The sequence below is a fragment of the Equus caballus genome, chromosome 11 (genome assembly GCF_041296265.1).
Source record: "Equus caballus isolate H_3958 breed thoroughbred chromosome 11, TB-T2T, whole genome shotgun sequence".
In the NCBI taxonomy this organism is placed as follows: Eukaryota; Metazoa; Chordata; class Mammalia; order Perissodactyla; family Equidae; genus Equus; species Equus caballus.
The window spans coordinates 33,840,625-33,868,037 of NC_091694.1; the positions used below are offsets into that span (position 1 = coordinate 33,840,625).

At 35.6% G+C, this 27,413-nt stretch overlaps 1 protein-coding gene across 2 annotated transcripts in view; it reads left to right on the forward strand.

The window, feature by feature from the left end:
• Positions 1-26,930, forward strand: part of CLTC (clathrin heavy chain) — a 63,951-nt gene extending 37,021 nt beyond the window's left edge. The window contains exons 10-33 of one of the 2 annotated variants that reach the window (XM_005597527.4): positions 477-599; positions 1,558-1,695; positions 1,940-2,104; positions 2,260-2,440; positions 3,841-4,004; positions 7,718-7,843; positions 8,711-8,853; positions 10,611-10,845; positions 12,947-13,069; positions 14,383-14,528; positions 14,763-14,946; positions 15,134-15,326; positions 15,818-15,975; positions 16,166-16,330; positions 16,437-16,544; positions 16,629-16,796; positions 16,914-17,063; positions 17,151-17,282; positions 17,399-17,509; positions 18,456-18,626; positions 18,989-19,210; positions 20,466-20,486; positions 24,127-24,202; positions 25,896-26,930. In XM_005597527.4, the coding sequence (XP_005597584.1) occupies positions 477-599; positions 1,558-1,695; positions 1,940-2,104; positions 2,260-2,440; positions 3,841-4,004; positions 7,718-7,843; positions 8,711-8,853; positions 10,611-10,845; positions 12,947-13,069; positions 14,383-14,528; positions 14,763-14,946; positions 15,134-15,326; positions 15,818-15,975; positions 16,166-16,330; positions 16,437-16,544; positions 16,629-16,796; positions 16,914-17,063; positions 17,151-17,282; positions 17,399-17,509; positions 18,456-18,626; positions 18,989-19,210; positions 20,466-20,486; positions 24,127-24,202; positions 25,896-26,020 (3,528 nt within the window). In that variant the 3' untranslated portion in view covers positions 26,021-26,930. The remainder of the gene's footprint in view (positions 1-476; positions 600-1,557; positions 1,696-1,939; positions 2,105-2,259; positions 2,441-3,840; positions 4,005-7,717; positions 7,844-8,710; positions 8,854-10,610; positions 10,846-12,946; positions 13,070-14,382; positions 14,529-14,762; positions 14,947-15,133; positions 15,327-15,817; positions 15,976-16,165; positions 16,331-16,436; positions 16,545-16,628; positions 16,797-16,913; positions 17,064-17,150; positions 17,283-17,398; positions 17,510-18,455; positions 18,627-18,988; positions 19,211-20,465; positions 20,487-24,126; positions 24,203-25,895) is intronic. The other variant, XM_001503739.5, reaches the window with a different exon arrangement.
• The last annotated feature ends 483 nt before the right edge of the window (positions 26,931-27,413 follow it).

Consider the following 27,413-nt stretch of genomic DNA (forward strand, 5'->3'; position numbering starts at 1 on the left):
TTCGCAACATAAATTCATTAAAACGTTAAGAGAGAAATTAGTCTATAGTAACTCTGAGTAACTTTAATAGTGGGTTTCCTTAAATTTTGAATTGGTTGCAAAAGTATAAAAACCCTATTTTAGCTCTCACATATAGAATTACACTTATTAAAAAATGGAGACCCTTACTCTTGCATGGCTTAGAATTTAAGATGGCAGGGGTGTATTTAACCTGGTAGAATATGCTTTTTGAAATGGTCATTAATTGAAAATGAATAAGCCAATTAGAAAAATTTGTAACTATTCAGTCAAATGTCATCACCAAGGTATGTGTTTACCTAATATAAACCAAAGTCAAATTGAGCATCTTAAGTTAAAACTGAATTTATGCTTTGACCAGTAGTTCTATCTTAGCAAGATTCTGTTGTAGAAAAAGCCTTTAAATGATAGAAGAATGAAACTTTGCAGCAGTGTTTAAAGTTTTTGTCTATTTATAGGTTGGATATACTCCAGACTGGATCTTTCTGCTGAGAAATGTCATGCGTATCAGTCCAGATCAAGGACAGCAGTTTGCTCAAATGTTAGTTCAGGATGAAGAACCTCTTGCTGATATCACACAGGTAAAGGCATTAAAATGTCTTCTGTAGAAGTTGATTTAAATAGACAATGGGGGGATCTGAGTTGAAACAACTTTGGAGAAGAATGAGTTAACCTTTTAATTTGTGGAAATTAGAGCTATGTCTATCTACATGGATAAACCTCAAGTATCTTACCAAAAAAGCAAGTTGCAGAGCCAGCCCTGATGGCCTGGTGGTTAAAGTTCAGGGTACTCTGCTTCGGTAGCCCAGGTTCGGTTCCTGGGTGTGAAACCACACTACTCTTCTGTCAGTAGCCATGCTGTGGCAGCAGCTCACGTAGAAGAACTAGAAGGACCTAAAACCAGAATATGCAACTATGTACTGGGGCTTTGGGGGGGGGGGGGGTGCGGGGAGGAAGGTTGGCAACAGATGTTAGCTAAGGATGAATCTTTCCCAGAAAAAAACAAAAAAAAAAGCAAGTTGCAAAAGAATGGACAGTCACATACCACCTATATACAGTTTTAAAACATGCAAAACAAATGCCATCTTGTTTAGAGATGATATGTATTAAAAATATGAAAATATATGGGAATAATAAAACACAAAGGATAGTTGCTTCCACTGGATGAGGAGAGAAGGAAGAGATACACATAGGAAGTGGGAGTCAGACTTCCTATTTATGCTTTTGTCTATTTTAAATAGTTTAAAAATCAAAATTTTAAGTTTGTTGATTTGATTGTATTTTGCTATTGTATAGTATTTTGAAATACTTTGTGGTTTTTTTTACCAGAACAAAAAGTAACTCGAGACAGTTTATTCCTAAATTATGAAATTATGTTGTCCAAATAATATTCTTCAAATCGGGGATTTGGTCTGGCAGTTTTTTTATATGTAAAGAAAGAGATAACGTTTAATTTCTTTTTATTTATATATTGTCAACAATATCATAAAGCAATTTTTGCACATCTTAAAACAATTTCCCTGAAATCTTTTTTTGTAGATTGTCGATGTCTTTATGGAGTACAATTTAATTCAGCAGTGTACTGCATTCTTGCTTGATGCCCTGAAGAATAATCGCCCATCTGAAGGTCCCTTACAGACGCGGTTGCTTGAGATGAACCTTATGCATGCACCTCAAGTATGTTTTTTCATGCTTTTCAGGCATTTTCCCAATACTGTTTTAGTAGTTATTTGAAGCTTCTTAGATTAAGTTATTCAAAGCTACTCAGATGCCTATTCCTCATTTAGGAAAATTCAGCTAACATTCCTTTGTACTCTTTCTCTCTCTTATCAATTCACTATTGAATCTTAGTATGTAGTCTGGATATAAAATTACTGATATAAATGGAGTGGTAAAATAAACTCTATTTGTGGTTTTATAGGTTGCAGATGCTATTCTAGGGAATCAGATGTTCACGCATTATGACCGGGCTCATATCGCGCAGCTGTGTGAGAAGGCTGGCCTACTGCAGCGTGCATTAGAACACTTCACTGATTTATATGATATAAAGCGTGCGGTTGTTCATACCCATCTTCTTAACCCTGAGGTATTTCAGTCTCTTGCTTAACAGCAGATGGTGTTAGTGATGATTAGTTCGTGTACTGAAAGTGTGTATGTAGTACTGAATGATGGTAATTCCATATCACTGTTAGGTTCAACATTATTCCACTTATTTATTTACTTATTTATTTTGTCCTCCAGTGGTTAGTGAATTACTTTGGGTCCTTATCAGTAGAAGACTCCCTAGAATGCCTCAGGGCCATGCTGTCTGCCAATATTCGTCAGAATCTGCAGATTTGTGTTCAGGTGGCTTCTAAGTATCACGAACAACTATCAACTCAGTCTCTGATTGAACTTTTTGAATCTTTCAAGAGTTTTGAAGGTAATAAGGAGTTTGAGTTGTTTTTAATTACTTAAGATAGCCAAGGGAGGGGTATTTTATGATCATAGGCTTATTGGAAATTCTTTCTGCAAGCTTAATTTTGTGGAACAGTTGTAAGTTTTATTGTTCAGTAAATTTGTCAAGCGTCTTTTACCTCAAGTCCTAGGGGTGTGCAATGAACAAGATTGTCTACTTAGATATATAGGTAAATTAAAGGCAGAATTTCAAGATACAAATATATGTAGTAGCTTTATCATAGTTGTATAAAATGAAAATATTAATATGATCAGGTGTAATAAGATTTCATGCTTATATCATCTGGCTCTTGGAATGACAGTGTTTCTAGTCAAAGACATTTTGTGACTTGTCACTAAATAGCAGGTTTTCTCAGCCTCAGCACTACAGACATTTTGGGTGGGCTAATTTGTTGGGGGTTGTAGGGGTGGGGTAGGTTGTTGTGTACGTGCAGGATATTTAGCAGGTTCCCTGGCTTCTACCCACTAGACATCAGTAGAATCAGTCCAATGGTTGTGACCGTCAGAAATGTCTCCAAGACATTGCCAAATGTCTCCTGGGAAGGAAATCACCCCTAGTTGAGAACCACCGCTGTACAGAATACTACTAATGTAATCACTGTTGGGTGGCTCTTAGGTTCATTAGTTAAACTTCTGGTCCTCAATTACCTTTTCCTCCCTCTTTTTATAGTATTGCTCTAGACAGAGATTTCTACTGGTTTTCTTAATTTTCTCAGTTTCCCATTTTAACTATGCACTAAATTTATACTATTTATACTATTCATTTAGTACAGTAGCCACTAGCCACATGTAGCTATGTAAATTTAAAGTAATTAAAATTGAAAACAATTAAAAATTAGATTCTTCAGCCACATTTCAAGTGCTCAGTAGCCACATGTGGTTAGTGGCTCCCATATTGGACAGTGCAGACAATCAAACATTTTCATCATTGCAGAAAGTTCTCTTGGACAACACTGCATTAAATTCTTTTCAAGCTACTTTTGTGTGTTTCCTATTAACTGCATATGGAAAAACACCTGCTATAAGGGACTTCATTTAAAATTTCTCATATGGAATATGGTAGGATAATTGGCTTCGGTATTAACTAGCTGCCTCCTATTTCTCAACTATTAGAGAACAGTGGATTAAACTTATCTGTTTTGTGGGGGTTAAAGTGCAAATCCATTTTGTCAAACTGATTACTGAATTAATTGGTATTCTTACTGAGCTTTTTGAGCAACCAGTTTTTATTTGGTAGTATTCAGTATAACAGGGTTTTTTTGAGATATAATTGACATAACACTGTCTTAATTGCTTAAATATTTTTCAGTTCTGACATTCTCAAAGGTGCACCTGTACTTAATTTCAATTATTTATTTCTTTAAGGTCTTTTTTATTTTCTGGGATCCATTGTTAACTTTAGTCAGGACCCAGATGTGCACTTTAAATATATTCAGGCAGCTTGTAAGACTGGGCAGATCAAAGAAGTAGAAAGAATCTGCAGAGAAAGCAACTGCTATGATCCTGAGCGAGTCAAGAATTTTCTCAAGGTAAGTGGTTTTGAGTAATGCATTTTCTGGTTGGGTTGAAGATCAGCAGTTCTACAAGGATTTGATCGTCGTTTTAAAATGTTTTTTCCACAAGTGTGAAATTTGTAGCATTCTAAATTGTGTGCTGAATTATTTCTTCCAAATTTAATACTCTGTGGTTTCCTTTGAAATAGGGAAGGAAATTGGTAAGTAATACTTAAGAATGACCATCTGTTTAAAAGAAAAAATAGCACTATCTCAAAGGAATTTCCTTTCTTTCACTTTAATTTTGGAAGAAGAATTTTGAAAAGTGGTTATAGACTCTCAATGTCATTTTAGAATATCATTTCCTTTTGAATTTTAAGATAAGCTTGCCCTCAGTGTCATTTTAAAAAGGAGTCTGTCGTATGCAAAGGGTTCTGTTGTCTAAAGGACATAGGTTTATCTCTATCTTCAGAGTAGCCTGACTCTAGAAATTAATCGTGTGTAATTCATAAATTGAAGATAAAATCAAACAGGTTTGTGACACATGAATTTGGTTATAGAAAAGTAAGAATTGCCTATGTTAAAATGAAGAGTAATGGTTTAAAGATTTTTAGCTCATTAAAACATTCCTAAGGGCAGTTAATTTTGTTCAATGTTTAACTCTGCTTTAGCTTTATTCTCATACCTACTAGTTACTTTGTGAGGAAAATAAAACTTTAAAATTGGCAGTTGTCTATAAAAATAGGAAAACTAGAACATTCAGATTACCCTCCAAAAATGTATTTATTTATATATTTTACATTTGTATTTTATATATATGAAATGATTCCAGAGGCTATATATAAAGTTCTTAAGTGTTTTTTGTCTTCTGGAAGAATTTTAGACTGAAACTAAAACCAAAATGTTTCTTGTGTAATTCAGTAAAAAAAAAAAAAAAAAAAAGGCTTTTCTTACTACTACACTGTCATCACTTTTAGATAATCTATAGTTGTGTTAGCTGATTGTTCTTTTGAAAAACTTAATACCTGGGTTCTAGATGAAATAGCTAAATTCTTAAGAGTTTTAGTGTAATGAGATAGTTAAAGTGCTGAAGTTGCCCTACACTTGAGATGAAAAGATAAACCTTCCGCCAAAGTATAGCTTTTTAATGTCTTGGCCATCATGAATATTATATGATGTGTTTGAACCCAAGACTTTGTGGTGTCAAAAAACTCCTCCAAATGAGAAAGATATGAGGCTGTGTGCTTGACTAGTGCACCCGTAACAACAGTTCAGTTCCCTCTTTGAGTATCAGTACTGTTTCCTTTTTTAAAAAATACTACCAGATTCTTACACTGATTTCTTTTTGTCCTTATAAGCTTTCAGCTCTTTTGCTGCAGTTGTAATTTCTTTAACATTGTTTTAATATTTGAGTTATGTATATGTAAAGCAGAACTAAATTAACTGTTTTTACTTAATTATGATGTTTTTGAGCTTCCGAAAAGATCCTCTAGATACTGGGATGGTGCAGCCTTAGATTGTTTAACCCATGAGATCTAATTAGATGAGGATTCCCCCTTCACACTTTTGAAAGAGGTGCAAGCCTGATAGAGTAGGGGAGTGGATATGGATTATAGTAGCCTGTGAGCAGGTGGAAATGGTGTCCTTAGCATCATTTGGCTCATGCCCTAACCTTGTAGAACTATGGCTCTCCGTAGACAGCACGGAACTATTCTTCAGACCCATGATCTGCTTCTTGCTCCCTTTCATCTTATTTTCTCTCATTTTTCCTTTCCTGGTTCGCTTCAGCCACATTGGCCTGCTTGCTATTTCTGAATCTCCCCAAACCCTCTCTTGCCCCAGGGCCTTTGCTTGTGCCCTTTTCAACTTTTCTTTCAGACCTTCATGACCTGCTCCCTTACCTTCCTTCAGATTTCTGATCAAATGTCATGAGAAAGCATGTCTCAAATTACCCTGTCTAAAATAAAACCTATCCCTATCTCATTCTCACCTCCCCCGTATCCCGCTTTATTTTTCTTTATAACACTTAACACTGAGACATTGTCTCTTTTCCACTAGAATGTAAGTCCCTTGACGGAGTGCATCCTTATTCCCTGCTGTATCTCCAGTACATAAGAACAGTGTACACGGGGTTGCTAGGAGTTGGAATTGACTTGATGGGACTAACGAGAATATTAGTTAAATGAGTGACTTCATGTTTAAGAAAACCTCTCAAAGTGTTTATATAATTTCAGTTTTTGTCTTAAAATCTTTAACCATAATAACTAAAGGGTAACATTTTAGTAAATAGTTTAAAATATTAATAGCATTACTTCCATGAAAATTGCAAATTTAGGCAATCAAGAAAATACCTAGTTTTTGTCTACTTTTTCAGTCTTAAATTTTCTTTAGGAATATAATATAGTTGAAATATAGTAGAAATCTTAAACACTCATGCATGAGAATAGAATACCTAAGTATTCTTAGATTACTTGCAAGTGTCTTTTCTCCCTAAGTGGTAAAATAAAGTGTGTAATATTTTATATGTATGTTAAACAGGATAAAGAAGATTAGTGTGTTGATCCACTAACTCTGATGTTCATTTAGTAGGAAAAACTTGGCCTACTGAAGTCTTTTGCATAGGTAGATTAAACATTCTTTCTAGAAATGATTTTAGCTGTTAGTAGAGTTTCCATGGTGCTAAATAATACTTGCTTTGGGCTTTCCTTAATGTCAAAAATCTGCAGCTGGACTTCCACTTCAGATTTACAGCCATTTTGACTTTTTATGCAGGATTTCTCATAACTCCTAGATTTAGTTTAGTCTGTGAACTGTTCAGAGAACACTAATCTTTGAATTATTCATAATTGGGTGACTGATATGCGCTAGATTCAGGAAGTATTTTACTCTAACCTTGTAAATAATGTTCTTAGTGGCTGTCGTTGGGGAAAGTTCTGTCCTGCTTAGTTCTACTTCCTTAGTAGACTGTCATAGAGGAATCATTTATTGAGGATGTTTCACTGTGTATTTATGGACACTGTTGTTTTTTGTGCTGTACCTTGTGTCTGTGGAATGTAACAGGACATGTATCAGGTAAATGCCCAGTATAGGTCTTACCTACCTGTCTGTAACATGTCAATTTGTAAGTAAGATTATAGCTTGGTATTTGTAATGGTAAAAGCAATTGGTGATTTAAAGATATCTTTCCTTTAAGTGTTTTTTTTTTTAACCTTTTTCTTATTTTAGCAACATATGGTGTATTTATTAGTTCATGGCCATCACCATCATGCTGTTCCTTGTAGAGTTTGTTATAATAGTGTTAGAGGTTGGCCATACAGATTGGAATTGGGGAAGGGTAAAAAATAAGTTAGTTTGAAACAGATGTGAGCCATTTATTTCATAATTTTGACAATGTGACTGTAGTTCTTAAGTCAACTTCAATTGTGTTACTATTAATGAAATTCCCAGTGTGATGTTTTTATATCTTGAGTGCCACGGGTGGCTCACAAATCTTAATTTGTTACTTTTTTTGGTGAAGAATGTGTGTGGAAACCACCTGGTATTTTGCTGTGAATCTAAGTATTGGTTAGTAAAAATTTACTGAAACTAGGATGAGCACTCCCCAGCTATTAGAACATTTCTTTCTTTAAGAGAAGAGCCAAGTTTGTGTGAGCCTCTCCCACCAGTGTAGAACAGATGCTCATATTTTACATAGATTTGATACCTCACAGAAGGAGAAAATTAAGGCTTCTTTTTGTTCTTTTTTTCAGGAAGCGAAGCTAACAGATCAGTTACCACTCATCATTGTGTGTGATCGATTTGACTTTGTCCATGATTTGGTGCTCTATTTATATAGAAATAATCTTCAAAAGTATATAGAGATATATGTACAGAAGGTATGTGATCTTAAAAATATAATCTTGGGCCGGCCCTGTGGCACAGTGGTTAAGTTTGCATGTTCCGCTTCTACGGCCCGGGGTTTGCTGCTTCGGATCCTGGGTGCAGACATGACACCGCCTGGCAAGCCATGCTGTGGTAGGCGTCCCACATGTAAAGTAGAGGAAGAAGGGCACGGATGTTAGCTCAGGGCCAGGCTTCCTCAGCAAAAAGAGGATTGGTGGCAGGTGTTAGCTCAGGGCTAATCTTCCTAAAGAAAAAACTATGTATAATCTTGTAGATTTTACTTACACTCTGGAAATCTGCATCCTTTTGAAACTCTTGTGTCCAATAAGAGTGATCTGCTACAGTGACTTTCAACATTTTTTTTTCAGCAGAATTCTTTCTTTGATTAAAATTTTACATGTATGCCAAGTATGTAAAAGAAAACAGAACTGCTGTAGTTGAAAAAATTGGGTGGCCTATGTCCTACTTACGTGATAGCCCCTGAGGTGTGTCTATAGAGGCCATAGATTCCAAAGTGGCTTTAAACCTGTTAAATATAGATATTAGAAATTTGCCTCCTAATTCCAGAAACGGAAAGGTAGTTTTGCTATAGTTGAGGACTGTTTCCTTAGACAGTCTTTCATAGTCATTCTGTGACTTTAGCTTCTTTGGATGTATTTGTCCTTTGGAGCAATGCTGAGGTAATTAATTAACCAAGCCAGACTTCCTGCTAAATTCCTCTGTCTAGTTGAAAATTTAGACTCTCAGTTTGTTACTGAGTTTTAAACCTGAGCTTAAAAGAGAGAAATGAGATTTTTTTAAACTCCTTTTTGCTTTGCTTATTAATATCATAATGGCGTTCTTCTATTTTTTTACCATAGGTGAATCCAAGTCGACTTCCTGTGGTTATTGGAGGGTTACTTGATGTTGATTGCTCTGAAGATGTCATTAAAAACTTGATTCTTGTTGTAAGAGGTCAATTCTCTACTGATGAGCTTGTGGCTGAGGTTGAAAAAAGAAACAGGTGTAGTACTAGTTTTAACCTTCATAAATGGGTTAAATTAGTAGTCTCTCAGCTTGATAATGGTAAACAACATAACCTATCAGTTACCTAAAAGCTGCTCAGTAACACATGGACCATAATTCCTTGGAGACACCTAATTTAGAAGTGATAAGCTAGCTATAGTGCTGAAAAAAATCTGTTTTCCGAAACATTACAGCTATCTTATAGAAAATCTGTGACCTGGTTTATCACTTCTTTTGCATGTTTATAATTATAGCTATGTGTTTGACTTTGTGTATGTTTTTAACGTAAACTATGTAAAAAAGCCCCCTTTAGTTAGATATGATACTACCATATTTAATAACATTCTTCTCTGATACATAGTATGATGTTTCTTCAAGTATGATGAGAAAAAAGAGTTCCTTGTGTAACTGTGGGTTAAACTGCTATTTAATTTGAACCTTAATATGCTGATATGAATTACAAATTTCCAATAGAAAATACAGTGTAAATGCTTCTAATACTTATTGTACTGTGAAGTCTCTTTTTTTAGCAGGGACGTTTGGATGAACTAGTGTTGAGAAAGTGCCGATGTAGTAAATGGGGTTTGTGGATTGGTATAACAGTGGGAAGTTACTCTAGCTATGAAAAGATAGCAAGAAAGCCTACGGGGTATAATTTTAACCTGAGTTGGTATAGATGTCATACTATTGGTATTTATAGAAGTTGTATTTGAATATGTGAAACATGGAAAAATTCATTTAAGGACAATGGAGATCTAGAATATAGTACTGTTTTTAAGTTTGAGCCTAGTTTGAAATGATTATAGATCATGACAATTTAACATTTAGAAAGAGGTTTCAGTTGAGTCTTAAGTCTAATACCTGAAAACAATCTTGTTTATTCCCAGCAAATAACCAGATAGTTATAGTCAGACAATTTGGTCTGTAAGTGACAAATTATATTGTGATAAACTAGATTCACATCTTAGTCACTAGATGTGCCTTAGCTAATCTTTAGTCTTTCAGTTGACATGGCACATCTATTGGGTTGCACGTGTTTGTAGGAGCTTGATTTTTGCTTCATTAATTAAAAGAAGTTGTGTCTTTACCCTAATAGGAGTGTGTTCATAATTACATGAATTTAATAGCCAAAATAATGGCCTACTGCTCTTTCTGTGGGTGCTTTTGATACTTAAACCCTGGTAAAAGAGTGTTGGTCATCAGGACCATTGAAACATAAGCATAGCTTAGTGAAACCATGACCCTTAGTAGAATGATCATATGACTGCTAGAATAATTAAACGCAGAACTTCTAAAGCTACCAGATTTTGTTTAGGGTCCTGCCCTCTTTGGCTGTAGGTAATGTTGTATGTTAATTGTGTTAAAATTCAAAGGAACCTCAGATAATCTGGCCTATTTTCTCATACCACATCCCCATCTTACCTCTAAGCAGAATTTTTCTAAAGTCTAGATATTTTGTCCAGTATAACATAGAACAGTCTGTGACTTTGTAACCTCTTCTTTCCATATCCTATCTAGATAATGTAGCAGATAGGTCTGGGATAATATAAAGACAGTGTATACCTTCTGTGTAATCTTGGGCAAATCATTTAACCATCTCTGAGTCTTAATTTCCCAATTTTTAATAGGATTATTGAGAATTCAAAATAATGCATGGGAAAGCATGTTATAGACCATAAAGTACTTACATAGTTAGCATGTCAAGAGTGTATTATTTATAATACGATATGTGTGTGTGTGGTTTTGTTTTACTAGATTGAAACTGCTTCTGCCTTGGCTAGAGGCCAGAATTCATGAGGGCTGTGAGGAGCCTGCTACTCACAATGCGTTAGCCAAAATCTACATAGACAGTAATAACAACCCAGAGAGATTTCTTCGTGAAAATCCTTATTATGACAGTCGTGTTGTTGGAAAGTATTGTGAGAAGAGAGATCCACATCTGGCCTGTGTTGCTTATGAACGTGGCCAATGTGATCTGGAACTTATTAATGTGAGTACTGCTAGCTGAATGTGTAGAGAGAAGGCTGCATTTTTAAAAAACCTATTATGTAATGTTAGATTAGTGAATTTTGAGAGTTTCCAAGTGGTTTTAGGTAATATGGAGTAGTTTTGGAAGATGCGTGCTTTTTTTGCAAACTTTACTTGCCAACGATTGTGAACTTGAAGTGGCCAAAAGAGTAGATCAAATCTGTGTTCTCCTATTAACATTTTAACCCCACTAGTTTTATCACTTGTGTTCTCATACACTTTCTCCTACATACACACCACACATACATATATACGTGTAAGTACACACACCTGTAATTTTTTTTAGCCATATGAGAATAAGTTGCATTCATCATGGCCATTTACCTCTTTAGTGTGTATTTCCTAAAAATAAGGATATTCTCTTTCATAACCATGTTATAGATACCAACCTCGGTCAGTTTGACACTGATAGAATACTTTAAAAATCTATTTTATTCCAATTTTGTCAATTGACCCAGTAATGTCCTTTAGAGCAATTTTTTCCCTCCACTCTAGGATTACGTATTACTTGTAGTAGTCATATCTCTTGAGTCTTTTTAATCTGAAAAAATCCTTCAGCGTTTTTTTTTGTCTTTTATGACACTAATATCATTGTAAAAAGTCTTTTTTTCCTATTTGTAACTTTTTTTGTTGAGGTGAAATTCACATAACATAATATTAACCATTTGAAAGTGAACAGTTCTGTGGCGATTAGTACATTCACAGTGTTGTATAACCACCATGTCTGTCTAGTTCCAAGTTTTCATCACGCATAAGGAAACCCAGTACCATATTCCCCATCCCATCCCACCCCATCCCTCCTGGCCCCTGACAACCTCTATACTGCTTTTTCTATGGATTTACCTATTCTTTATATTTCACATAAATGAAAAGTCTCTTTTTAAGAAATAGAATGTTCTTGACTTTGAATTTCTCTGATGGTTCCTCCTGATTAGATGTAGATTGTGCATTTTCATGCAGAATATTGCCAAAGTGATATTTTGTCTTGCTCATACTATTACATGCAGAAGCACATGACATCCTTTTGTCCCTCATTTCTGGAGTCATTTTTATCAAGTTGTCAATTTCTCCATTGTATAATAATTTTATATTTCCCATTGCAGATGTTAAGTAGTCTGTGAGGAGACACTTAAGACCATGCAAATATCCTACTGCCTCCCCACCTTAATTTAAAATCTGTTGATTCTTCTTAATCATTCTTAATGTGTTGGTTGCAAAATGACGATTTTCCAACTCCAGCACCATCTCCAAATTTGTTATTCAGAGCTCATGTATTCATGCACTCATGAATTCCTGTTTTATTCAGTGGGTTATATAATCCACTACTATTTATCTTAATTCTCAAATTGTCCCACTTTTGGCTGATAGAAATCCCTTCATCCTCCCTCCTGTGGCTTTGTGTCTTGGGCTCATTGCTCTTTGAGCACTTCCTTATTTTCTGGTACAAGTTACACCATGCTCATTTTATACCCTCCCCAGCCCTGGAATTAGCCATTTTCCCAGGGAACTCTGATCCCTTTTGGTGAGGAATGCCATTAGAAACCCAGATCTGGGCTCTAGGTGTATTTGCTTCTAGGATCTTTCAGTGGTCAGAGCTAGGAAATATATGCATCTGTGTACATACATACATTCATATACATATGAACATATACACATAGAAAAACAAACACAGAAGAATAGCTAGTAAAATACTGAAAAGAAAGGTATGAAGGTGGACTAGCCCTACCAGATAGTAGAGCACATTACAAAGCCTCTTTAATTAAAACACGCAGTACTGGTGCATGAATAGACCAGTAGACTAGAATATTAAGTCCAAAAGTAGATCCACCATGTGAGTACTTTTTAAAAGCGTCCCAGAAGTTAGTAACTGTTTTTTTGTTGATTGAATTTTAATAAAAACTTGGTTGTGACCTATTCAAGATTATATGTAAAAGTAATAGATTTTTTTTCCTATAAATCAATACACGGTGTATAAATGATAGGAGATAACCTTTAAAAGTAAAGTCAGTCTATAAAAAGTCTTTGCTTTTTACCTTGAAATTAATGTTTGATATCTTATTTAGGTTTGCAATGAGAATTCCCTCTTCAAAAGTCTTTCCCGCTATCTGGTACGCAGAAAGGATCCAGAATTGTGGGGTAGTGTGCTGCTGGAAAGCAATCCTTACAGGAGACCCCTAATTGACCAGGTAAAATTGGCAAATGTGTTTAAGACTTATCTTTTTAACTAGGAATAAAATCTTTTCCCTCATCATATACAGAAATACACTCAAATGGATCATATTTAACTGAGAGAAGGCTGTAAAATGTAGAAGAAAATAAAAGTTATACTAAAAATATTTATATAATAAATGTTAACAAAAGTACAATACATTTCTCCCAAGAAAATACATCCCAAAGAGAAAATTTAATTATGTAAACTCTCAGTGCATCATAGTTAAAATGGAAAACAGGAAATTAAACATTTTTAATAAAGTGATTAAGAATTGCTATGATTAGTACCTGAGAAGTGACTAAAGTGATTAGAAACATTCAAGACAATGGTAAGTCAGTAAAGGGTAAGAATTGATGAGAAAATACGGAAGACCAAGTGGGTAAATGTTAAATCTCCCCAGTAAGCATAGAACTGCTAATGAGATGTGGGCTTATAACTATAGAAAATTTAAAACATTTTTTTAAAACTGTAAAAATTAAAGGTTGTAGTGATGGCTCTTAAATTCTCCTGGTAGCAATCCAAATATGGAAGAGAATAGGTTGAAGGCTATTAATTTTTCACTGTTTTCCTAGGAAGCATTTTTTTTTTTTTTTAGATTGGCACCTGAGCTAACAACCGTTGCCAATCTTTGTGGGGGTTTTTTGGTTTTTGGCTTTTTTCTGCTTTTTCTCCCCAAATCTCCCCAGTACATAGTTGCATATTTTAGTTGTTGGTCCTTCTAGTTGTGGCATGTGGGACCCCGCCTCAACGTGGCCTGACAAGCGGTGCCATGTCCGCGCCCAGGATCTGAACCAGCAAAACCCTGGGCTGCCAAAGTGGAATGCATGAACTTAACCGCTGGGCCACAGGGCCGGCCCCCAGGAAGCATTTCTAAGGAAGATTCTCAAGTAGATACAAAGCTTCCTGGAAAAAATATTCGTTGCAGCATCTGGGAACCAAAAATAGAGGAATTACTGAGTATATGATGCCACGTCTATGTAGTTGAATTATATGTAGCCATTAAAGTGATAATGAGTAGTTAGTATGGATAATGTTTAAATCAGGGAAAAGATAGAAATTATATGATTAGGGTGATTTTTCAACAGAATGAAAGTACACATGGTATAGATAGATGTGGATTTGTTTAGAAAGACTTTTGGGTGGGTGGTAAATTTAAAGGTATTTTCTCTCCTTCATTCTTTCCTACCTATTTTAAGTTTTCTACTGAGAGGCCAAATTATTCTTGTTAGATAGTATCTTCAAAACCACCTTGATTCTCAGTACTTGCTTATTGTGTGTCCTCTGTAGGTCGTGCAGACAGCCTTGTCTGAGACTCAGGACCCTGAAGAAGTGTCAGTAACTGTCAAGGCTTTTATGACTGCAGACCTTCCAAATGAACTCATTGAACTGCTGGAGAAAATTGTCCTTGATAACTCTGTATTCAGTGAACACAGGTATGCTATAAGAGGGGTCCATTGGCTATTTATATTCAGTCTTTGATTATGGCCTGTCAGTTTGGGAAAGAACAAAGAGACAAAGATTAGAGAATGTTGTCTGAATTCTTACTCTTCTAATACTCTCCTCTTCTCACCACACCTCCTGAGAAAAAAAACTCGTAACGCCGCTGTGCTTATTCTTTATGACCAATGAGCTTTTAAAATAGTGCGTTCAAATCTTTTTTCTTACAGGAATTTGCAAAACCTCCTCATCCTCACTGCAATTAAGGCTGACCGTACACGTGTTATGGAGTATATTAACCGCCTGGATAATTATGATGCCCCAGATATCGCCAATATTGCCATCAGCAATGAGCTGTTTGAAGAAGCATTTGCTATTTTCCGGAAATTTGATGTCAATACTTCAGCAGTGCAGGTAAATCTTCAGATTACCTAAGTTGATCTACTAAATTTAATGCCTTCTCTTGATTCAGTGTATGCATTGTCCTGTGAGGATATTGCTGTGGCAATACAAGAGCAATAAAGTTCTAACTGCTTAAATGTAATTGCTATGTGGTAAGATTCATTTTGCTATAACCCTAATTCAAAAATTGGTTGCCTAGGTCTTGATTGAACATATTGGAAACTTGGATCGAGCATATGAGTTTGCTGAACGCTGCAATGAACCTGCAGTCTGGAGTCAGCTTGCGAAAGCCCAGTTGCAGAAAGGAATGGTTAAAGAAGCCATTGATTCTTATATCAAAGCAGATGATCCTTCATCCTACATGGAAGTTGTTCAGGCTGCCAATACTAGCGGTATGACTTCCCACTTTTATGTTTGTGACCTCAGAAAATGTACCTAAGCTATGATTAAGTTAAGCATTAAGATATCTGTTTATTCTGAATTATGTGGCAGTTAGATACTGCATGGTTACTTGTGAAAACATTTAACCCACCATTTTAGACTAGATAGAGAGGCTGCATTTTGTGAACTGAAAAGGTCCATTGGGAAGATTAGTTTTCTGTTTTGAAGTTTCATAAAATTCTGATTGATCTCTCTCCAGTCTTACAACTTTAAGGGAAAGGGGAATTTAATTATTCATTTGGTCAATGATAATACAGAGGTATTATTAGTTATTATATTAGTGGAAGTTTTGCTGTTTTAGATGCATTTCGCTGTGTACATTTGTTATTCTCTATATTGTTTCCTTGAAAAGGAAATTAATAGCAATTCTCATTTACTTGGGTGAAAAGATAAATGTTTGGATGTTAGTACTTGGATTTATTTTTTCTTTTTCTATACCTAGGAAACTGGGAAGAACTGGTGAAATACTTGCAGATGGCCCGTAAGAAGGCTCGAGAGTCCTATGTGGAGACAGAATTAATATTTGCACTGGCTAAAACAAACCGCCTTGCAGAATTAGAAGAATTCATCAATGGACCTAATAATGCTCATATCCAACAAGTGGGTTTCCTGTTGAGATTTTTTTAACGCATGTAGAAATAATTGAGCAACTTTATTAGCTTAGTAGGGTCAACATATCACGACTGAAGATTTCCAAGGAAAAATATTGTTTTTTCAGTATTAAATTGAGTTGTGACTATGCAGAGAAGACTGAGTTTCGGCTTACTAAAAATGGATTGTCTTTTTCCAGGTTGGTGACCGTTGTTATGATGAAAAAATGTATGATGCTGCTAAGTTATTGTACAATAATGTTTCCAATTTTGGACGCTTGGCATCTACCCTGGTTCACCTGGGCGAGTATCAGGCAGCTGTTGATGGAGCTAGGAAAGCTAACAGTACTCGAACATGGAAAGAGGTACTCTAAATACCAGTTTGAGTGAAGAATTAAAATGCTATTTAGAAATGTTCTTTTAACTGATTAATTGAATTAACCAGCCATGTTTACAAATGTTTTATTATAGGTCTGCTTTGCCTGTGTAGATGGGAAAGAGTTCCGTCTCGCTCAGATGTGTGGGCTTCATATTGTAGTACATGCAGATGAATTGGAGGAACTTATCAACTACTATCAGGTAATGAACGGGAATTCCTCTTTTTTATTAATTGAGACCTTTGCCACATATTCTTATCTTTAATTGCATATTTCTCTTATTTAGGATCGTGGATATTTTGAAGAACTGATAACCATGTTGGAAGCAGCATTGGGACTTGAGCGAGCTCATATGGGGATGTTTACCGAATTAGCTATTCTGTATTCTAAATTTAAGCCACAGAAAATGAGGGAGCACCTGGAGCTGTTCTGGTCTAGAGTGAATATTCCTAAGGTAACCACCTTTAACAGTGTGAGGCAACTCTGTAGCTAAAACTAATATGTTTTTTTTTAAGGCTATTGGCTAGAATTAGAGTCCTATATCTAAAGCAATTAAATCTTTTTTGTGCAGGTGCTGAGAGCTGCAGAACAAGCTCATCTTTGGGCAGAACTGGTGTTTTTGTATGACAAGTATGAAGAATATGATAATGCCATAATTACCATGATGAATCATCCAACTGATGCCTGGAAAGAAGGACAGTTCAAAGATATCATTACCAAGGTATGTACCTTCTTCAGAAGGTCAAGTCTTCAGAAAGAGAAAGCTCATTAGGAAATAACTCTGACTCATGGGTCTTTCCCATTTTAGGTTGCCAATGTGGAACTATACTACAGAGCAATACAGTTCTACTTAGAATTCAAGCCTCTGTTGTTGAATGATTTGCTGATGGTTCTTTCTCCACGGTTGGATCATACTCGTGCAGTCAATTATTTCAGCAAGGTAATGATTTTTAAATCTTCAAAACGTCATAGCAAGGAACTAAGACATACTTGGATAACTTTTGTCCATAGAACTTTAATGATGAGCTACGTTTGTAACAAACTCTTTTTTTAAAGGTTAAACAGCTACCACTGGTGAAACCATATTTGCGTTCAGTTCAGAACCACAACAACAAATCTGTGAACGAATCACTGAACAACCTCTTTATTACAGAAGAAGATTATCAGGTAAGACCTTTTAGTTCTTGCATATATTCTCAAAACTCAGGTTACGATTGGGTTGTAAAGTTGGGGATGTTTTGCAGTAAGAAAGCCCATTGTCCTATAGGGTCGTAGACAGTAGGTACTTACGTGCCTGGGATCTAAATTTAGTGAGGTTTTCAAGATTGATAAATCTGACTTCCCTTAAGTGCCAAGTTTGCAGAATTTTGCTCAGATCTTCTCTAAGTTAATACTTGAGAAAAAATGTTATGGTTACTTCATCCCTAAACATTTAGATTGTAGTTAGGGTTGAAAAAGTCTTTGATCTCTTAACTAGTCCAAAAAACTTACTTGGTATTAACTATATTCACGACTTTTCTTGCCCAGTACCACATTAACATCTCTTTTTTAACAAACTTTCCTTTGTGAAAGATTTCACACGCAAAAAAATCAAAGTTAAGTTTAAGCTAGTTTCCTTTTTTCTTTTACTGTCAAGCTGATTTTCTTTTCGGCTCAGATCCCATGCTGATCTATATGACTGAGTATCATGTTGAGTTGTATCAGGAGTTTCTCGAGAGAGAAAAATCTTACCTTCCAAATTACAAACCCTCTTAATTTCATAACCATTCCAGTTAGTCCTTGATGCTGAAAACCTTAAAGAAAACTGCACCTTCAGAAATTTCACAGTGCCTTTGAGGACTGGGTTCTACAATTAGATTGGGGAACCTTGGTACTTGTTCAGGTTATAACTCTGTGGTTTGATGCTTGAATCTAGGCTGTCATATTACAGTAATGGCTCATTGATCAAGTCATACATATATATATATATATATACCATACGGTATATTGATCAAGGCATAATCAGTCATATACAGTAATAGCTCATTGATCAAGAAGATGGAACGTAAATTTTAAACTAAAATGAAGCACTGATTTGGCATTTGTATGGCTTTGTTTTATTTTCTTTTTCAAGGCTCTGCGAACGTCAATAGATGCTTATGACAACTTTGACAATATCTCACTTGCTCAGCGTTTGGAAAAACATGAACTCATTGAGTTTAGAAGAATTGCTGCTTACCTCTTCAAAGGCAACAATCGCTGGAAACAGAGTGTAGAGCTATGCAAGAAAGATAGCCTGTACAAGGTGAATAAATTTGGTGGGGCTGGGGCTTTTAAACCGAGTACCAAGTGATCTATGTTAACCCTAAAATGGTATATTACAAGTGATTATGGTCTATTAAAGTATTAGTTTTGTGAATATGAGAGTTACCTTTAAGCCTCCATTTGCAGAGATGATAAGTCAAATTTCTTGATTCTAGGGGCTGTCTTATGTTTATGTCACACCTCTCTTTGTTTAAAAAAAGAATGTTCTTTCTTTTCCTTTTCTTTCAGAATTTTAATTTAAATGATATAACAGAGGTTTTTTTCCCCTTCATTGTATTGCTTAGTTTACCAGTTCAGTATGTTTGAGTTTAATGTTTGACCTTCATCCTTTCCTTTGAATAGGATGCAATGCAGTATGCCTCTGAATCTAAAGATACTGAGTTGGCTGAAGAGCTCCTACAGTGGTTTTTGCAAGAAGAAAAAAGAGAGTGCTTTGGAGCTTGTCTCTTTACCTGTTATGATCTTTTAAGGCCAGATGTTGTCCTGGAAACTGCCTGGAGGCACAATATCATGGATTTTGCCATGCCCTATTTTATCCAGGTCATGAAGGAATACTTAACAAAGGTAATGGCACCTCTGAGTATATTCAGAATTAATTATCTTGAGGATAAGTAAAATTCCATGTGTATACTTATATTTTTTTAATGTTTTTTCTCTGGTGGAAATAAGTTATTTAGTTGATCATAAAATATTCCTGTTTTCCAGAAGTTTTTGATAGCTGACAAATGACATTGAATGAAAAGCAAACTCAAACATGACTTAGAATGTTTACCCTCAGTGTATTTCTGAGGGTGAACAGTATTCTATATTGTATGTTTGGTTTTCTTTTTTTTTTTTTTTTAAACATGGGTAAACTTTTTTTCCCCCCCAAATAATCTGTCTCAAATCAGTTCTTCTAATGCAAATGTCCGTAACTAGTAGTGTAGATTCCCTTTTATTTGGTTGGTTCTTGACTTTAATGTGTATGCCTGTTTCCCCTGGGGAAGCTACTTGTATATTCCTAACATCGTGTTACTCTTTCTCAATATTTTGATAGTTTAACCCCTAATTTAAAAATATCATAGGTTAACAATTAACACATTTCCTAAAAGCACATTAAACAAGCTGTGGGGGTATAATCATCTTATAAAATTTACTATTCAATTTAGTGTCCCTTTTTGATGTTAGAAATTTTTTTACTCACCCTATCCTCAACAGTTACTAGCTTTCTTGCTGTAGAACATTTTAAAGTGTTCTTAAGGGATCCATTTCGTTAAAGCAAAACATGCTTATTAAAATTAGAGTTTCACATCTGATCTCGTCAGCATCACGAAGTAAAGGGGGAAAAAGCACTACTAACAACCCCCAGTATACTGAATATTTCCTTAGGCTACCATCTAATTAGATACTATTGTTGTTCAGTTATAATTTTTTAAGAATTAACATTTTCTGTGTATAAACTGCTGAAAGTCCAGTGTAAGAGAAAAAACAGTTGCCTTATCTTAGCCATAGAGAGAATAGCTTCTCTTCTTATGCATAATGCCAGCTTGTGAGACCTGGCTCTAAGCTGCTGTTAACCAAAGTGCTGTAAATTTTACTAGTGATTAAGCTGCTTTCTTTCACACTGACTCTAGCATAAATTCTTCTGCAATAAGCTCTGAGGTTAAAAAAATATATATCCTAAATTTTGCTTCCAGTATGCCCTTTATTTTCACTTTTCTTATACCTTTTTTAGTGGTTAGATGTTTCTCCCCTAAACTTTTGTTGCTGATTCTACCTTTTTATGCTCAATATGGAATTTGATTTTTTTCTAAGCTGCACCTTCTGAATTCCTTTGCAGGTTGATGCAATAAAGGAAAAGGTGAAAGTTGATTCTTTTCCGTCTTTAAGTCTGGAGGACTAAGTCTAAGGAATTTGCATGATTTTTTTTCCTTCCTTTTCTACACTGCTGCTGCTGCTTCCCCCCCCCCCCCCGCCCCCAATAAATTTTCACTAAAGCCTCTGCAAGTCCCTTGGAACATAACTACAGTAGAGCTATAGGACGTTAGTAGATGTTTGCTACTAATCGGCTAATAGGCTTTAGGAAGGGCAGGAGGCTAATCAGTAGTTGGTTCACAGTCTCTCTTAAATATGTTATTAAAAACTGAGCATGGTGAGTTTCCATATTAATTCCAAAGTTTCAGGAAATTTCTCTTCCCTGTCAGGGTATCTGGACCATAATAGGATTTTCTTAATACTCTAAATAAATTTAAACAGCCTCTGGTTTTATTTTGTGAGCTTGCCTGACAGTAGCTGAATATATATTTGTATATACATGCCCTAAACGGCTTTTTGGGATTTTTTTTTGGTATTGAAGGACTGTGATCCAGTTTCTGATCTCTTGATTCTTACTAATTTTTTGCTGAAAGTAGATAGAAGAGATACTAGCTGCTTCCGAAGAGACTTTCCTCATGTTTCTCCAGGTGTCCAGTTCTTATGGTGCTAGTCCATATTCAAGAGGAATCAAAACTTTTTTAATCATGAGAGTAGCTTGCTATAATTGTTGCCATGCGACATGAATTATTTCTGTATATAATGAAGCAATATTAACATCTACCTTCTGTAATAAGGCACACCTCTGAAGCTACCTAAAATTTGCTGTCCTATTCATCCGTTGGCTTGTCCAAGGTCAAATTTAGGTACTTTTTGGTTGGTGCTTCCTTTATTGGCTTGTCTCCATCCCAATATAAATGAACCAAACTTATTGTGGTAAGGAAAGGGTGGGAAGGTAAAGGAGAGTTGAAACAAATTTAAAAGAATTTGGGTGGGGGACAATGCCTTGCAATTACGTTGAACCAATCTGGAGTCACCATTGGAACTTAGGGCAAACCTGAGTAAAATGCATTGTGTGTGAGGCCCTTCAGCAGCTAGTAAGCAAGGCAGTTAGAAAGCGTGTGTGTGAAAAACAGGTAATTGAACTGCAGTGTTATGCATTGTTTTAAATCAAGCATGTACAACAGTCATTGCAATTACATCATACTACTTTTGAAACTCAAAGCATTGCTGTGGGCTGTGTGTGTTTCTTGAGAGCCTGTATAGCAACAGTCATCTTCAGATCTCACTTCTTGCTTCAGTACTTTTGCCTTTTTTTCATGCACACATACACCAAAATAATTGACTGCATGTTAACTTTTCCTCTGCAGCATATTGCAGTCTTTGTGGAAAAGCCTTTTACATTTTAGTGAATATTTAATAGTACAGATGGAACTGAACTCAGTGACATGCTTACCTGTAATTTTTCTTTTAAAATCCAAGGATCAGAAACTTTTGTTACAGCTCTTAACAAAAGCTTGTGTTCATAAAAGACTTCTCTGCTTTTCTTTTTGAGCAATCTAAATTGGGTCAGTAGAAACAAAAATTGGATGTTGCTGTGCCAGAGGCTGTCCCATTATATATAGAGAAATCAAATTCTTTTCCCTTAGTCTGATACTACTCCTTCAGAGTTCTCATTGTTGTTTCCCTGTGCCCCTCCTGCCTGTGTCTCTGCCTGGGCATTGCGACATTGCTAGCTCTTCTAAGTCTTCATTGTACTTCTGTAATAGGACGTCTCTCTTCAACATCTGACTCAGACATTAACTTCGAAACACATTTTCACTTTAGATTCTTTTCCTTGGAAGTCTGGAAATTTATTATGCAGTTGTGGCATTTTTGTTTCATTTTTCTTCTTAGAAGTCATTAATGTACACTCATCTGTATATTTTTTGTATAACCTCTTTAGCTCACTCTTGGATACTGTTTAGGTTAGCATAACTCCATCTGACTCTTGATGGCACAAACTGTGCTTTAAAGTATATAACTGTAATAATTTTTGTTTTAAGTTTGGATGCCAAACAGTGGGTATTTCTCATGGTACTTATTCTCCATAGTAGTCTTTAATTTGATATTGGGGTAATTTGTAACCCATGAACATTAGGCTGTAAAATAGGAAAACCGTATACGAAAGCAAACTAACCCATGTTCCTAAGGTAGAAAAACTACAGTATATCTGGCGGTGTCTAGAGTCTACCTCAGCTTACTTTTCTCAAATTTTGTTCCCTGACAAATTAGGATGGATTAGACACATATTTATGTTTAATACGAGATAATTAAAATATGTGTAAAATACTGTCCTATCCCTAATGGCATATGCGAAGATTCAAACACTATTTTAAATAGCTTCAAATAGAAACTAGGGGCGGCTTTAACCTTTTAAGGATCCAGTCTTTATAGCTTTTTCAATGAAGTCTGCATGTCTTTTTTTGGGAGTGATCTTTTACTATTTACCTCTTTGAAGAACATGCAGTGAACATTCATAAAAAGTTCCTTCTTGCACTCTGCCCCCTCATCTCACCCAGCACACTTACAACTTTGAAAACCACTAGTAACAGATAACACCGAGATTTGAAGTTTAGTTTTGCTTGAGGTATAATGATAGACCAACTATAAGGCTTTGGGGGAGAACTCAACTTTTAAATACAGTTTAAAAGATAAATATAGTATAGTTTAAAAAGGCAAATAGAAGTTGTATGATGGAGATTGCCTAATGTCACTTCTCCCCAATTCTTCACAGAATTACGGAATGATATCATGTGAGTCCTAGAAGAAAGTTTGCAGATTATCTCATTCAACCATTTCATAATAAAGACAAGGAAATTTGAGAGTCAGTGCAGTGGTTTGTCAAGGTTGCGCAACTAGTTAGTGGAAAGACCTGTGTATTCCAGCTCTTTTTTTTCACTGATACAGTTAGACTCCTCTACAGTATTATTTCTGTCTGATACTATCTACTTTTATTTAGAGTAGCTAGCATATAATAGCTGTTTACTTCTTTGGCTTAATTAAAAGCAAAAAACAATCTTCCTCAAAGAAGTTGGGGTAAAATTAGCATTCCTGCTTCTTAGCAAATAGAGCATTAAAACATGCAGCCTGTCTTTATATAGCAAGATCAAATATGGAGCCACTTGAGTCTTCAACTTCAGTCTGCACCTGTAACCAGGATTGACAGAAACTGTGCACAATTGGCAAAAGAGAGCTTATTCTGCACAAGTATTTGTCCACTCATTAGACTCATTTCACAGTTTTGAATACAATTTCTTTGGGGGAGGGAAGTCTTGCTGGGTCATGAGTTCATTATCATTATTATTATTATCTTTGGTAGAGTTTAAACTTCATTTGAAGAAGTGGTTCCTTCTAGTTATCTCCCTCCCTCAGGCTGGCTGCATCCTAGCATGCCCAGTTTTAGCCTGGCGTGAGCTTTTATGGCATTTATAAATCCCTCCTTCCTGAGGGTTTATAATGACAGTGCTAAAAATCACCTTGACTGAAGGATGAACATTGCCATTGAATTTGAGGGGGCCTGAGAATGTTCTTTCTAATCTGTTTTATTTTGACCAAATTTAACATACTAAGGCTTTTCCACTTTCTGCCATAAACCTAGGTTTATAATACTTTTGAGGTGCTAATTAACATTACCTGTTTTTCTCCAGGTGGATAAATTAGATGCTTCAGAATCACTGAGAAAAGAAGAAGAACAAGCTACAGAGACACAACCTATTGTTTATGGTAATCTGTCTTCTTAACCTCACAGAAATAGATTAGACAAACTTTCTCCTTTCATTCTTTAGGGATTCTACCTCAAAATAGAGATATAATAAACTTGTAAAGTGCAAAAGCCTTACTGAGTTAAGGAATAATTCTCTCTACAGTCGTTTTTTTCTGAAAACAGTCTTAAAGCAGGCATTGACATTCAGTAAGATAATCTTAAATGGGAAGATAATCTCAGTCACTTAAGATCATAACCTAAGTTTTCCTATTGCCTGGTCACTGACTGATTATTCATAAATTATTCAGAAAGAAGTAATGGTGAATTGAATTTTCAGAAGTGTGAAAGGTGAGAGAATACACCAAGGTTGTCTATTATGCTTTACATAAAGAGCACGTCCTCTCTTTAAATTCTAACTGGGACAGAGAACTGGGTAGTTTCCATTTGAGAACTTTCCAGAGAGATAGGATCTTCAAACTCTCAGTGAATATTTAAGACAATTTAATTTCTTACATGCACATGTCTGAACTACTTCCCCCTTTCCATGTCACTCTTGGTGAACAGATTGATTTGCACAGTACAGGCTACAGCACTATAACCAGGTGTTCTTTGGAGGAGGGCATAAAATTAGGGCCTTATATCTCAACCTGCTAAAGGACATAGTAATACAAATCTGTTATAGCATTATCTCCTTTTTACTATAGATGAAAAGGACTTTGGAACTTTAGAGGACAGGGTAGTTTTGATAAAATTGGAGAAGATAAAGTAGATTCTTAGAGATGGGAACAATAAGAAACAGTAGGAACAAAAATAGGGTGGGTTAATAATTTGGGGGCACCTGTTGAATTTGGGTTGCCCTTAGGGTGTTTAAATGGACAGTCCTTGTAGGCAGTTGAAAATGGGGTCTGAATTTCAAGATCGGTTGTTATTCACAAAAAGGAGAGGTATCAAGTCACTTGTGCTGGGAGAAGTCTAGCTCTAGCTTTGCATTCTAGTGAGAGAGAAAGAGAACTTTTCTTTGCGGGGGGTGAGGAGAAGCGTTAAGTGTTTCCTCCCTCTAAAGAAGCCAGGTTCTCTACAGGTCATTTTCTGTGTGTGGTCAACAGCTATTTAACCTTCGTAAGAGTATTAACATAGTATTTGAAAGAGGTTGTATGCTTTAATGTATTTCATACCTAATGCATATTTGAATGTATCTTGTTATTTTTGATTGTTTTCACTAAATTAGTACTGGATTGTTGCTAGAAATGCATTGTTTCCTTACCATTTAGACATGCTTAAATTAGAAATGTAAATCTAACTTTAAAAGTTGAGTTGTGTTAAAAGCATATCCATTAAAAAGTTAAGTTTTCCTGTGCTAATTATATTGTCACCAAATACCATGTGGTGATAGGCTTATTGCCAGATGTCTTCCCCAGTCTTGTCAAGCGTGCATGTGCATATTGCTTTAAAATGATTTGAAGTAACATAGTTACTGTTAGTTCTGGCTGTCTGTCCTGCACTGTTAGTTGGCTTTTGAGGCAGGACCCTTCTTAGGGTGACTGTCGTGCCAAAATTGTGACAGTCAAAAAGTACCCTCACAAAACTCATTCTAAAGAAGTTTTGGTGATGTCACTAGAGTAGGGGACATTAGAGTGTGATAGTTCTGCAATGCTAACAATTTCTCCTACCTCCTCGCCCCCTGTGCCTGCCCCTTTGTGTTTTCTTCTTTAGGTCAGCCCCAGTTGATGCTGACGGCAGGACCCAGTGTTGCAGTCCCTCCCCAGGCACCTTTTGGCTATGGTTATACTGCACCACCCTATGGGCAGCCACAGCCTGGCTTTGGGTACAGCATGTGAGATGGAGAGCTGATCCTGTAGTCACCTATTTTCGTACTGAAACATCGTCTCTACTTGCTTCTCAGTTTATAATGGGAAAAACAGGCACATGTTTTTGTAACCTTTATTTCATGAAGGACTTTTTGTTTCTAACTATAAACTTGGATCACCTATGTTAAAAGCTTATTTCACATTCCACATCATTTAGAATTTATTTTCAAAGGGGAATAGTTTCAATGTTTTATTCACTTGGGCTTTTTTTCTTCCCCCTCATTCTTTAAAGAATTGCTTAATATTCAATCTGTTGTGAAGAACCTGATTTGCACTCTGTAGTGTTTAAAGAAAAAAAAAACTCTAATATTGAATCTCTTAAATTTCTTGTATGTAAACAGCTTACAATATGTATTGTCTAAATGCATTTAAATCTCTTTTATTCAAAGAAAAGCTAAAGCAAAAATATTGGTATGTGACCATGCAAGACTGTCAGTGCTAACAAAGACAACACTAATCAGCATATCCTCATTGGATTGCAGTGCTCTCCAAATTATTTGAAAAATGCATTACAGACAACTTGCCTGACTTTTAAATGAGCATCAAAGGCCCTCTAACCTATGCAGGTTTCCTCATTACGCATATAGAAAATGCTAGTGTGTTTTTGCTCACTTCATATGTAACAGGTGCCCTTATATTGTGCTGTATCCTGTGCTTTTTCTGTGGGACCATTCCATTCAGGAACAAAGAGCACCATGATTCCAATCTGTGTGTATTTACTAACCCTTCCCTGAGGTTTGTGTATGTTGGATATTGTGGTGTTTTAGATCACTGAGTGTACAGAAGAGAGAATTCAAACAAAATATTGCTGTTCTTCAGTTTTGTTTGTGGAATTTGAAATTACTCAAATTTAAAATAAATTACTGGACTGTGGAAATAACATGTAGAATGGCAGTTTTAATTAAATACCTCTCAAAGTTAAACCAAAAGACCCATGGTTTTGATAGTTTCATATTGGATACTGAGGCAGTATGGGGAGGTGTGAAAGCAGTAGAATGAGGATTGAGACGTGAAAACACTGCATTACATCATGTACGTTCCTGTAGTCAGTAAGGTGCATGCAGTAGTCTTAACCAGTTAGTACTATAGTGGGCTACATTTTGGCTAGCTCCATCATTTTAACCAAGCGGCGCATTAGGTTTTTATCTAAGCATTTCATTTAAATGAACGGATCATGGATGTTAAATTATAGTAACTTGAAATAAAAGTATATAAGCATGTAGTTAACATGCTGTTAGGGTCCCTAAATTATGAGTAGTTTAAGTTGATTTTTTTTTTAATCAGTGTTTGAATCCAACTCTTTCTACTTTTGGCTAAGAATGTTACTTTAAATTCATTTCACTGTTAATTCTCAGAGTTAGAG